Source organism: Xyrauchen texanus, chromosome 29, assembly GCF_025860055.1.
Source record: "Xyrauchen texanus isolate HMW12.3.18 chromosome 29, RBS_HiC_50CHRs, whole genome shotgun sequence".
In the NCBI taxonomy this organism is placed as follows: Eukaryota; Metazoa; Chordata; class Actinopteri; order Cypriniformes; family Catostomidae; genus Xyrauchen; species Xyrauchen texanus.
Window position 1 is genome coordinate 27,854,952 of NC_068304.1, and position 13,029 is coordinate 27,867,980.

The 13,029-nt window shown below is 40.6% G+C and overlaps 1 protein-coding gene across 2 annotated transcripts in view; it reads right to left on the reverse strand.

Annotated features, from left to right (window-relative positions):
- LOC127622934 (RAS guanyl-releasing protein 1-like) overlaps window positions 1–13,029 on the reverse strand; it is a 45,074-nt gene that overhangs the window by 24,926 nt on the left and 7,119 nt on the right. The window contains exons 2-5 of one of the 2 annotated variants that reach the window (XM_052097121.1): window positions 11,398–11,573; window positions 5,231–5,340; window positions 4,854–4,912; window positions 4,638–4,769 (exon numbers count right to left, since the gene is read on the reverse strand). In XM_052097121.1, coding sequence (XP_051953081.1) covers window positions 4,638–4,769; window positions 4,854–4,912; window positions 5,231–5,340; window positions 11,398–11,573 — 477 coding nt within the window. Of the gene's footprint in view, window positions 1–4,637; window positions 4,770–4,853; window positions 4,913–5,230; window positions 5,341–11,397; window positions 11,577–13,029 lie in introns of both variants that reach the window. The other variant, XM_052097120.1, reaches the window with a different exon arrangement.

Here is a 13,029-nt window from a genome sequence, read left to right on the forward strand (position 1 = left end):
ATATGATGTGGTCAGTAGCTAATGATCACACCTCGCTTGCTGCCATCTCACTTGGCGCCAAGAAGGCATTTTGTAGGGTGTAATGGGACAATCTTTTTAAGATTTTGGAATTTTATGGGCTTGGGAACACTTTTATTGGGTGGATTAAGTTACTCTTTACATATCTGTCAGTGGCAGTGCAAACTAATAAATTAATTTCAGCTTATTTTTGTCTTGATAGGGGAATGCGGCAAGGCTGTCCTCTCTCCCCTTTGCTGTGCTTGCTCTGGTACCATTAGCAGCAATAAGAAAAGAGGATGATTTTCCTGATATTATAGCAGGAGGTGTGGTGCATAAACTTTTACTATATGCAGATGACATATCATTATTTGTCTCAGAACCTAGAATATCTATGCCTAGGCTCTTTAGAATTATTAATTATTTCTCCAAATTTGGAGAAAATATTAGACAAATGGTCTAAATCGGAAGTTCTTGCTCTGACAGCATATTGCCCTGCCGCAGCTTTCCAACCTGGTGCCTTTCAATGGCCCAAGCAAGGCATTAGGTATTTAGGCATTTTATCTCCAGCAAATTTGAGAGATTTAGTTTTATTAGAGTTAATTTTGGCCCATTAATGAAAAAGTTCTTGTGTGATGTTGGTAGGTGGGCTTCATTACATTTGTCTATGGCTGGGAAGGTCAATGTTATAAAAATGAATTGTATCCCCAAATTCAATTATTTACTGCTCTCACGCCCTCTAGAATTTAATCTTTCTTATTTTAAACATTTTGATAGAATATCTACGTTTTTTATTTGGAATGATAAATTAAATTAACATTTCATTAAGATGCGTAGGCCAATTGACAAAGGAGATTTAGGCCTCCCCATAATTTTGTTTTATTATTGTGCTTTTAATCTTAGACACTTGGCCCATTGGTCTCTTCCATTTGAGAGAGCCCCTCCCTGGTTCAACATTGACAAAGTGGTCCTTGCCCAAATTTCACCATTCCAAAGTCTTTCTATTACATTACCTAGAGAAGTAAAAATGCATCCCATTATTTCACACTTTCAGTGCATTCAGTATCGGATTTCCCGTATGTTCAATTTTGATACTTACATAAATGTGTCATCAAGCATATGGCTAAACCACAAATGATATATTAACAAGTCCCCCTTTTGCTGGAAAGAATGGATGGAGAGGGGTGTTGCTACACTTGGTGGCCTTTATTAAAAGCTGAACTTTGAGATCATTTGGAATGCAAGGGTACACCTTATTCAGTTTAAGATTTTGCATTGCTTCTATTGAACTCCCTCTAGATTGTTTTGGCTTGGTTTAAAAGACACACATACAGTGGGTACGGAAAGTATTCAGACCCCCTTAAATTTTTCACTCTTTGTTATATTGCAGCCATTTGCTAAAATCATTTAAGTTCATTTTTTTTCCTCATTATTGTAAACACAGCACCCCATATTGACAGGAAAAACACAGAATTGTTGACATTTTTGCACATTTATTAAAAAAGAAAAACTGAAATATCACATGGTCCTAAGTATTCAGACCCTTTGCTGTGACACTCATATATTTAACTCAGGTGCTGTCCATTTCTTCTGATCATCCTTGAGATGGTTCTACACCTTCAATTGAGTCCAGCTGTGTTTGATTATACTGATTGGACTTGATTAGGAAAGCCACACACCTGTCTATATAAGACCTTACAGCTCACAGTGCATGTCAGAGCAAATGAGAATCATGAGGTCAAAGGAACTGCCTGAAGAGCTCAGAGACAGAATTGTGGCAAGGCACAGATCTGGCCAAGGTTACAAAAACATTTCTGCTGCCCTTAAGGTTCATAAGAGCACAGTGGCCTCCATAATCCTTAAATGGAAGACGTTTGGGACGACCAGAACCCTTCCTAGAGCTGGCCGTCCGGCCAAACTGAGCTATCGGGGGAGAAGAGCCTTGGTGAGAGAGGTAAAGAAGAACCCAAAGATCACTGTGGCTGAGCTCCAGAGATGCAGTCGGGAGATGGGAGAAAGTTGTAGTAAGTCAACCATCACTGCAGCCATCCACCAGTCGGGGCTTTATGGCAGAGTGGCCCGACGGAAGCCTCTCCTCAGTGCAAGACACATGAAAGCCCGCATGGAGATTGCTAAAAAACACCTGAAGGACTCCAAGATGGTGATAAATAAGATTCTCTGGTCTGATGAGACCAAGATAGAACTTTTTGGCCTTAATTCTAAGCGGTATGTGTGGAGAAAACCAGGCACTGCTCAACACCTGACCAATACAGTCTTAACAGCGAAGCATGGTGGAGGCAGCATCATGCTGTGGGGGTGTTTTTCAGCTGCAGGGACAGGACGACTGGTTGCAATCGAGGGAAAGATGAATGCGGCCAAGTACAGGGATATCCTGGACGAAAACCTTCTCCAGAGTGCTCTGGACCTCAGACTGGGCCAAAGGTTCACCTTCCAACAAGACAATGACCCTAAGCACACCGCTAAAATAACGAAGGAGTGGCTTCACAACAACTCCGTGACTGTTCTTGAATGGCCCAGCCAGAGCCCTGACTTAAACCCAATTGAGCATCTCTGGAGAGACCTGAAAATGGCTGTCCACCAATGTTTACCATCCAACCTGACAGAACTGGAGAGGATCTGCAAGGAGGAATGGCAGAGGATACCCAAATCCAGATGTGAAAAACTTGTTGCATCTTTCCCAAAAAGACTCATGGCTGTATTAGATCAAAAGGGTGCTTCTACTAAATACTGAACAAAGAGTCTGAATACTTAGGACCATGTGATATTTCAGTTTTTCTTTTTTAATAAATGTGCAAAAATGTCAACAATTCTGTGTTTTTCTGTCAATATGGGGTGCTGTGTGTACAATAACGAGGGAAAAAAATGAACTTAAATGATTTAACAAATGGCTGCAATATAACAAAGAGTGAAAAATTTAAGGGGGTCTGAATACTTTCCGTACCCACTGTACCTGTTGGCAATGTCGGTAGGAGGATGGAGACATAGCCCATGCTCTGTGGTTCTGCACAAAGATTCAGTAATTCTGATTAAGAGTTCAGAAATCTGTGAGGATTTAGATACTCAAATTTCATACTGCCCCAGACTATATTGGTTGATGGGGTGGTTATTAAAGTTGGTGACAAAAATACAAAAAGCTGGGTCCAAACTAGTGTTATGGTTTGCAGACAAATAATTCTTAGAGGATGGAAGTCAATTGGCACTCCCTCATTTCAAGAATGGTTCTCCGAATTGGGCAAAGTGGCGGCATTTGAAAAGATGTCATACAAACAGCTTGGCAGATTAGATGCTGTGACAGGGCAGAGGACGGGACCGGGTGCCCAGGATCACGACCCGGCCCCGCCCTCCGCCCTGCCACAGATGCATATAGTAAGAAATGGGACAAATACATTCACTTTCTGGAAGGCTCTCGGTGAGGGCCATGTGGAGATTAACACTTTTTTTTTCAATCTTCATGTTTATATGTGTGTGGTAGTGGGGGCGTGGTTGAGCGTCTGTTTGTCAATGATTGTCTCTAATAACTGTTTGTCATTGCAGTGAGAGTTGGAGACAAATTTAAGAGCAAGCCAGATGCCAGTGAGGGAGAGAGAGCTTCACACACCCCGAAACATAGCTGTTCAAATAAACAATGTGTTTGAGTGTTTGCCACTGAAAAGCGCATTTGAGTATTTAACACTGGAAAGCATAGTTTTGAGTTTCGCAAAATAAATAACATCTTTGAGTTGGATTTGCTGTCTCCTGCTTCCTCCTTTCCAAGAGAGCTAAGAACCTTTTACAATGTGTATACTCAGGCATGGACCACTGGAATGTTTGTTGTGAGTTGGAGATTGCGAGGGGCTAGGGAATTAATGGGGGTTAAGGGGGATAATGGTTGACCCTGTGCATGTGTATTTTGCTTTGTTCTGTGTTGTGTTTGAGAATCAACCTATAAAAATGTTAATCAGAGAAAATTTGAGGGGGAAAATGTGAGTAACAAGGATGTTGTGAATGGTTGCTAAGCCGTTGTTCTGCAGTTGTTGAGGTGTTCTGAGATGTTTTTGGTTGCTATGAGGTTTTGGGTGCTGGGCATTGCTAGGTTCCTATGCCTGGGTCCCTCCTTCAATGTTAGATTTTCCACAGACTTGAAATTAAAATGAAAGTCTGATTGCCTACAAAAGTAAGAGCATACCTCTTCACAACAAGTCGCCCAGTATCATTCATGTCAAAAAAAGTGTAATTATATTGGGCATTGTTTCCAATAATTATGTAATTTTTAAATTTTACAAAAAAAATATTTTGTTGGGTTTTTTTACATTAAAATCAGCTAAAATGAAAGGCATTACCAATGATGTATATGATTTTATGATGTATAAATACTGGACATTTTTAATAATTCGATTTTTGTTTTTCGCTTTGCATTAATGAGAATTGGGGGGTAAAATATGCGCATAATCTCACAAAGTAAAAAATCTTAATGGCCCCAAAAATAGGCTTCAGTTTATAAATAAGGTAAAGTTTACATAGGTTTGGAGGTTTGATTAATTTCCTCATTCTAAGTATGAGCAAAAATAATAGCCTTAGCAAGTAACACTGATATATACCAACCAGTTATATATACCATATACTGTTCAACAGACACTCACATGTAAGGTGTGTTGAAAAGCTGATTGTGCATGTCATTCCCCTCAACTCTGACCAGAGCCCAAAGATCTCCCATCGCTTCTTCTAATAGAGGGTCTGCCTCAAACATCAGCCTAAATTTTCTAATCCAATGCCTAAAGAGAAGAGGAGAGGAGATTTTCACTTTAATATGAAATACATTAATATGAAATACATATGAATGTAGTGGATACACCAACCTGATGAAGTGGCAGATTTGTGGGCACCTCTGTGCTCTCTTCTCTGCTGGACAATCCTTATATGTTATTACAAGTCAAGGAGGAACGACAGAAAAGCGAGACAACAAAATCTCAGACTAAATAATCCACCCCCAATAAATAGGCTAAACCACAACAGGGCAGCTCTTGTTCTTTGTCAGTGGGATTAAGAGCCATGTGAGGGCTGTGTGGTGCTGTGACTGACTGTGTCCCAAGACTGTTCTATGGATGAAAGACACAGCTACTCTGGGATCTGCTGAGTAAAAAGATACTAGGGGCACAGATACATTTTTGCTACTAAGGCACAGATAAATTCAAGGGAGACACATTTACATCAGTGCAGTGAGTTCTGATGGAGGATATAAGGAATGAAGTTTATGGGCGAAGATGTTGGATGGTACCACCCAGTTATGCATCATCATGGTCATATGAACAAGCTGAGTTCCTTTGGTAAGCTTCCCATCTAATTCTGCAAAGCAAAGTATTTATAATAAGATTTTTACATTTTCAGAAGAACATGAGTGGTGCTTACTATGCAAAATATACAGTCATGATGATAGGGTGTTGCGGATGGTTGCCAGGAGTGTTCAGATTGGTTGCTAGGGCATTATTTGGTTTCTGGCACAAAAGAGACAATCTCCAAGCCTCTATGACATTCTTAACCCTAGATATGGCTCAGGCCCCTCTTTTAATGTCCTTTAAAGTATAAGATTGTTTCATCTAGATAGATGTACTCAAGATGGTGCCGAGTATGGCTGCTGCGTTGCGAGTTCCGATACAACACTGCGGTTTATTGTTTGTTTTGTTTACAGTTCTTTGTTTTTTTGTCTTGGATGTTGTCTGCCTTATTGTTTATGACAGACAAACGCTTTTGGACATTGGTTCTACAATTACACATCGAAAACCTGACTTCAAATTCCTTAATGCCGACCCGCTGTTTACAAACACGCCGGCGGAGCCCTTTGTCTGGGCTGCTCGGCCGCGGAAACGCAGAAGGAAAAGAGGAAAACGAGCCGGCGTTCTCATCAGAGTAAGACGTCGTGCAAATCGACCCCCGCTACCCAGTATACTACTGGCAAATGTTCAGTCTCTGGACAACAAGCTCTGCGAGCTGAGAGCGCGGATCTCTTTCCAACGAGAGACGAGGGACTGCTGCGTTATATGCCTTACAGAAACCTGGCTGGCTGCGGAGATTCCAGACTCGGCCATCGAAATCACAGGCTTTTCCGTGCACCGAGCGGACAGAGCGAAAGACCTCTCAGGTAAAAGCAGAGGTGGTGGTGTATGTTTTATGATCAACAAATCATGGTGTGATCAGAGGAACGTACATTTCATCAAGTCTTTCTGCTCTCCTGATGCTTCTGTGTCGACCATTCTGGCTACCGAGGGAATTCACAGCGGTCATTGTCACAGCTGTGTACATCCCCCCACAAGCCGACACAGACCGGGCACTCAGGGAACTGAATGGGAGTATAAGTGAGCAGGAAACCGCGCACTCTGAGGCTACGTTCATTGTTACCGGGGACTTTAACAAAGCCAACTTCAAAACAATCGCTCCAAAATACCACCAACACATAAAGTTCAACACACGAGGGGACCAGGTTTTAGACCATTGTTACTCTCCTTTCCGGGATGGCTACAAATCCCTCCCCCGCCCCCCATTTGGCAAATCGGACCACAATTCCGTTCTGCTTCTGCCCGCGTACAGGCAGAAACTGAAACGGGACGCACCCACCCTCAGAACAATCCAGTGCTGGTCGGTCCAATCAGACTCTGCGCTACAAGACTGTTTTGATCACGCGGACTGGGAGATGTTCCGGTCCGCCTCTGATGACGACATCGAAGTTTACGCTGACAGCGTAACGTGTTTCATCAGGAAGTGCGTAGAGGATGTTGTTCCGACCAAAACAATACGGATATACCCCAACCAGAAACCATGGGTTAACGGCGATGTTCGCGCGACACTCAATGCGCGGACCTCCGCTTTTAATTCTCCTAACACGGAGGAGCGTAAACAACAGGACAATAACACCGCCCTCGCGGAGAGAGTATTCGCGGCTGATGCTACAGAGGTTGGTTCACTCTCCATCTCTGTTGTAGATGTAACCCGATCCTTCCGACGGGTGAACATCCGTAAAGCCGCGGGTCCAGACGGCATTCCGGGCCGTGTCATCAGAGCGTGCGCGAATCAACTGGCTGGTGTTTTTACGGACATTTTCAATCTGTCCCTCTCCCTGTCTGTAGTCCCCACATGCTTCAAAACATCAACCATTGTGCCTGTACCGAAGCAAGCCACAATCACTTGCTTAAATGACTGGCGTCCTGTTGCTCTGACCCCCATCATCAGCAAATGCTTTGAAAGGTTAATCAGAGATTACATCTGCTCTGTTCTGCCCCCCTCTTTGGACCCATTGCAGTTTACCTACCGTAACAACCGCTCCACTGATGATGCCATTGCATCTACACTACACACTGCTCTCTCCCACCTGGAAAAAAGGAACACATATGTGAGAATGCTGTTTGTAGACTACAGCTCAGCATTCAACACCATAGTGCCCTCCAAGCTTGATATGAAACTCCAGGCTCTGGGCTTAAACAGCTCACTGTGCAGCTGGATCCTGGATTTCCTGTCAGGCAGATGTCAGGTGGTTAGAATGGGCCGCAACACCTCCTCATCACTGACCCTCAACACTGGAGCCCCGCAGGGCTGTGTTCTTAGCCCTCTCCTGTATTCCCTATACACGCATGACTGTGTGGCAACACATAGCTCCAATGCCATCATTAAGTTTGCTGACGATACGACGGTGGTAGGTCTGATCACTGACAATGATGAAACAGCCTACAGAGAGGAGGTGCACACTCTGACACACTGGTGTCAGGAGCACAACCTCTCCCTCAACATCAGTAAAACCAAGGAGCTTGTAGTGGACTTCAGGAGAAAAGACAGAGTACACAGCCCCATCACCATTAATGGAGCACCGGTAGAGAGAGTCAGCAGTTTCAAATTCCTCGGTGTCCACATTACTGAGGAACTCACATGGTCCGTCCACACTGAGGCCATTGTGAAGAAGGCTCACCAGCGCCTCTTCTTCCTGAGACGGCTGAGGAAGTTTGGAATGAACCAACACATCCTCACATGGTTCTAGCACTGTAGAGAGCATCCTGACTGGCTGCATCACTGCCTGGTACGGCAATAGCATCGCCACACAACTGCAAAGCCCTGCAAAGGGTGGTGCGAACTGCCAGAAACATCATCGGAGGTGAGCTTCCCTCCCTCCAGGACATATACACAAGGCAGTGTGTGAAAAAAGCTCGGAGGATCATCAGAGACTCCAGCCACCCGAGTCATGGTCTGTTCTCACTGCTACCATCAGGCAGGCGGTATCGTAGCATCAGGACCCGCACCAGCCGACTACATGACAGCTTCTTCCCCCAAGAAGTCAGACTGTTGAACACTTGATCTATCAGGATCAATAATTAGCACTGCACTTTATTAATCTATAATCTCACACTGGACTGTCAACATATTCTCCTCAATTAAACTACTTATATATATTTAATATACTCCCACTTATTGTATATTGTGTATTCTATATTGTGTGTATTGTTTACTGTGATTGTATATAATTATTGTGTTGTGTAAGTATGTGTACATTTGATATGTAAATTGTTGTTGTGTAAGTATGTTGTTTATTGTAATTGGTATATGTATCGTCACTGTCATGACTGCTATGTTGCTCGGAACTGCACACAAGAATTTCACCTACTGTTGCACTTGTGTACATGGTAGTGTGACAATAAAATGATTTGATTTGATTTGATTGATCTGATCAAAACATTAACGCAATTGACCCTTCGCTAAGCCCCATCTTAAACGCACTTCTGACCAATCCTGTCCGAGCAACTGTTGCCTTGCCACCATACCTCTGACATGCGTTTGATATTTTCCAATGAGAGCCTATGGAAGTAATGTGTGTTTCAATAATTTTAAGTAGAATTTTATCAAAATAATCAAAAAAATTTAAAACACGTTGTTGCTGGGTCATTTATAATAGTGACACAGTTAGACACCAGAGAGGGTATACGCAGTGTTTTTGTTTCTTTTAAAAAAAATTTTATCTTTAAATAAATCTGGAGAAGGGCATGTTATGGATTAAACTGTGTGAGCCCTCATTCCAAAATGAACATATTACATTTTACACCTACATTTGCTTAAAGGTAAATTAAAGCTAATAACTGAACGTTAATTTATTTATGTATTGATTCAAGTCATAGTAAAAGTGACAGTAAATAAAGAGTTCCCAGCATCAAAATTAGTGTTACGAAATGTTATAAACTGCTCTGTTCACTTACGCTAATGTTATTAGATGTTTAATCGCTATTAAATGAAGTTTTTCCCTTTTCAAGTGACTGTAATAACAGTTTGCCTTTATTCTGATTCAGTCTTCACAGTTTTAAATAAATTCAACAATTTCTTTTACAAAAAAACATAAGATTGCCACTCATTGACATTGTCACTCTTCATACCAGCCCACGTAAAATATTATCCATTACGTTTATGAGAATACAAAAAAAAAAAAAAAACAGTGTCCAGGGCAATCTCCATTCATTCCAATGGGGAGTTCTGCAGAGCTTGTCAGAGCAATCAACTGTAACTAAGGGGGGCGGAGCTTAGCGAAGGGTCAATCATGTCCCCAGACTGTAAGGAATACTCCTGTTTTCAGCAGGGGGCAGTAAGCGAAACTCCAGCACATTGAAATGTCCATTGCATAAACAGTGCAGCCTGAGATAAATGCCAAAGTCTTACAATGTGTAATTGGGTAATTTCTGCGCCACTAAATGGAATTTCAAAAATAAACATTGTTTTCAAAACATCTTTCTGATTATGGCCCTGTCTGCCATTGATAATTTATCTCTGCAAATTAAGATGGGATAAGAAAAACTATTCTAAAACAGGAAAAGTTATATACTTCAGCTTTAAGTTTAGGTTGTTTTGTTTCTGTTTAGTTTTTGTCAAATCACTAAAGGTTAGGGTATACTTTGTTTTTTTTGCATGCTGTTCTGTCTTGTGCAGGTCTGCAAAAGTGAGGCACACAATCAGGCTTTGTCTCATTAGCATAGAGGGACAAACACATTCCCAGGCCCTGAATGCTAGTAAACCAAACGATTTGCCTCTCTCTCTGTCCCACTGTTTCTCTTTCCCTCTCTCCCTCACATTACTCCACAGACTTACACAATCTGCCTAGCACATGGACACTGGGTATAATGAGAAAGGGCAGTGGGCACATGAGGCCTGAGACAAGGCCGAGAACCCCAAGAAAGAAGGATGTAGGAGAGATTTGTCTGATCAGGTGAAAGAAAAGTGACTTTCTTCATGTCTGACAAGTGACGTAAGTTGTACTTCCTTTTACTACCCAGAAGTCAACATTCTGTTAAATTTTCTTTTTGAAACAGGAATAGCAAATGCAAAATCATTGTGGTGCAGGGTTGGCTAGTAATGAGACATTTACCTGCACATCATCAACTAAATATGATCCACATTCTAGTTAAGCCTTTTTTCCAAAAATCATTGTTTGCTCTTTACATCATTAACATTTATTGGTAGTCTTGTATACTTGTAATCAGCATATTTCAAATAAACTAAGACATGCATGCAATGGCATAGATTTGGCTTGAACATTGGTGGGTTACAGTATGAAGAATTTACATGTTTCCATTGATCATGCATACATGTCCTTTTCCTACTATTCTCTTCTGAAAGTACTGGAAATTCTTGCAATAGCCATTTATTTTTATTTATATGTCCTTTACCTATCTGAATACTGATTTACTTTCATTTCTTCTAAATGTTTGTAAAAAAAAAAAACAATTATTATTCTATCACTGCACTTTTCACAACTGCTTATGTCTTGTAGTACTCCAAATGAAGAATGATTATTCCTTACTGTATAAAGTGTTTTATTTAGTATTTTTTTTATTCTTCATTTAAAAATGTGTACATCTAAAGAAATGAATAGTAATCATGATCACTCATGTGAGATGAAGAGTTCAGTCATATCAGTAACCCCATAAATACTCTACATGGGGCAGCCATGTTAGCATCACATGACCAGCTGAATACTACTTAATCTAAGTAACTGCCATTTTATTGGGCACTTAATCATGGATTAAATCAATCCTGGTTTACTGTGCATAGTGAATTTCTACAATGGTATTGGTAACTGAAAACTACTGTGTATGAATGATGCAGCATCCAGGCCACTAGGTGTCAGTGTAAGCCATTCTTCGACATACTTCAAAAAATTACTGAGTGCATGTTAGCTTGACCAAATTATGTCACTTCTCTTATTCAGATTCCTAGAAACCAAAATATAGGCTTAATCTGGTTGCAATACATTTGCATGATGCATGCATAGAATATGAACAAATTCTGATATTGATCCGAATATTCATGTGCATGTAAAAAGGGGGATCAAAAGAGAGAAAAGCTGCTGGACAGATCAAGAGAGGTAAGCAGGACACTAACCGAAGCAGTGGAGGCAGCGGAGGATGAGCTCATCCAGGCTGGCAGCACGAAACGATGGGTGAGCTGGTGGACTCTGTAGAGCCCGACTGATCTCCTGCGGGCTGGGGCATGTCATCCTCCTCTGCACCGGTCTTCTGTTCTTTATCACAATTCCCACCTCCTGACGGGACTTTCTACTACTGGAGTCAGACACATGGAGAAATTTAGATTTTTGGAGTTTTGAGGTCTTCAATGCTTTTAAATCTTGATGAGCACCCCAACATTTGAACCCACCCAAAAGTTAGTTTTAAATAAAAAGATAAAGAGTATAATGAGAAAAAAAAAACATTTATTATTATTATTATTGGAAAATCATTGTTAATCATTAGCAATAAAACATTTTGCATTAAATATTTGGATTGTAAACAATCCTTGATGAAGCCTAGAAACACATAGCCCCACTAATGTGCAGTATCTGTATTCAAATCACCAATATGTGAGAAAATAGTGCAAATGTGGCATCCTGTTGGTATACACACAAACATTTATTAACGCAATCAATAGCCTAATCATTATCAGGACAAAGATCTCACATACAAACAAAAAATGGTCCCTGGCAACAGTCAGTTTACACAACAGATGTATTATCAGTCGCACAAAAGACCATGGGTCTTATACAAAATGTGATAGATCATTGACAATATTTTTAAATTTTGGCCTATTGTCTTTATTTTTCATTTCTTATTTAATATAATAAAACATGTTGATGTTGTGGACCAAATAATTGTGATTATGTCATGCAGTGTTTCAAAGAACAGCAATTATGGTGGTGAATGTTTGTTGATGAGAAAAGCAGTGTTATGTGTTGTTATTAGGGGTGCTTGCTAGTTTTGCAAAGTTTTAAACTCTGGCACCTAATTCGTTCCACATAATTTTATGCTACATGAATAATACCTCAAAATATGTGACTTGTTGAGAGTGAGCTATTACTCTTCTATGTATTCAGGCTTAGCGATAAAAAAAATATATGTTTGATTAAATTGAATGAGGGATCAATGTAGGCTCTTTTGATTTGGGGCAGTAAGCAAAACCTAGACCTAACAACTACCTAGAACACCCTTGAAGTACCCTAGCAACACGACCACTCACATTTTCTTCAGAAAACATTTTAATCTGAATTTTGAAAAATGAGACCATTTTATTTTCAGTGTGTCCTTGTCAGGCCTGTGCTTAAAAACGAGCCACCAGTTAAAGGAGTAGTTCACCTAAAAATTGACTTGTACTCACTCATTTAGTCACTATTATGTTGTTCAAAACCAATATGCTGGGATTTTGATTAGAACATAAAAAAATATATTTTAAGCAGCTCTGTTCCATAGAATATCAGTATAGTGAGCAGGAGCTGTCAAGCTTCAAAAAGGACAAATGCTATAAAGCACTATTAAAGATTCAATATAAAGATATCATAAGTCCATATGACTCATGCATTATATTCCAAGCTTTCTGGTTCCATAGAAAAGCTTAGTGTTGTATGGACTACTTTTATGGTATTTTTATAATGATTTTTTTTTTCTCTTTGTACCTTGACAGCAGTGGTCAAGATTAGGTGTTTTTGTATGGAAGATTGCAGCGCTGCAAATATTGTGTATAAAG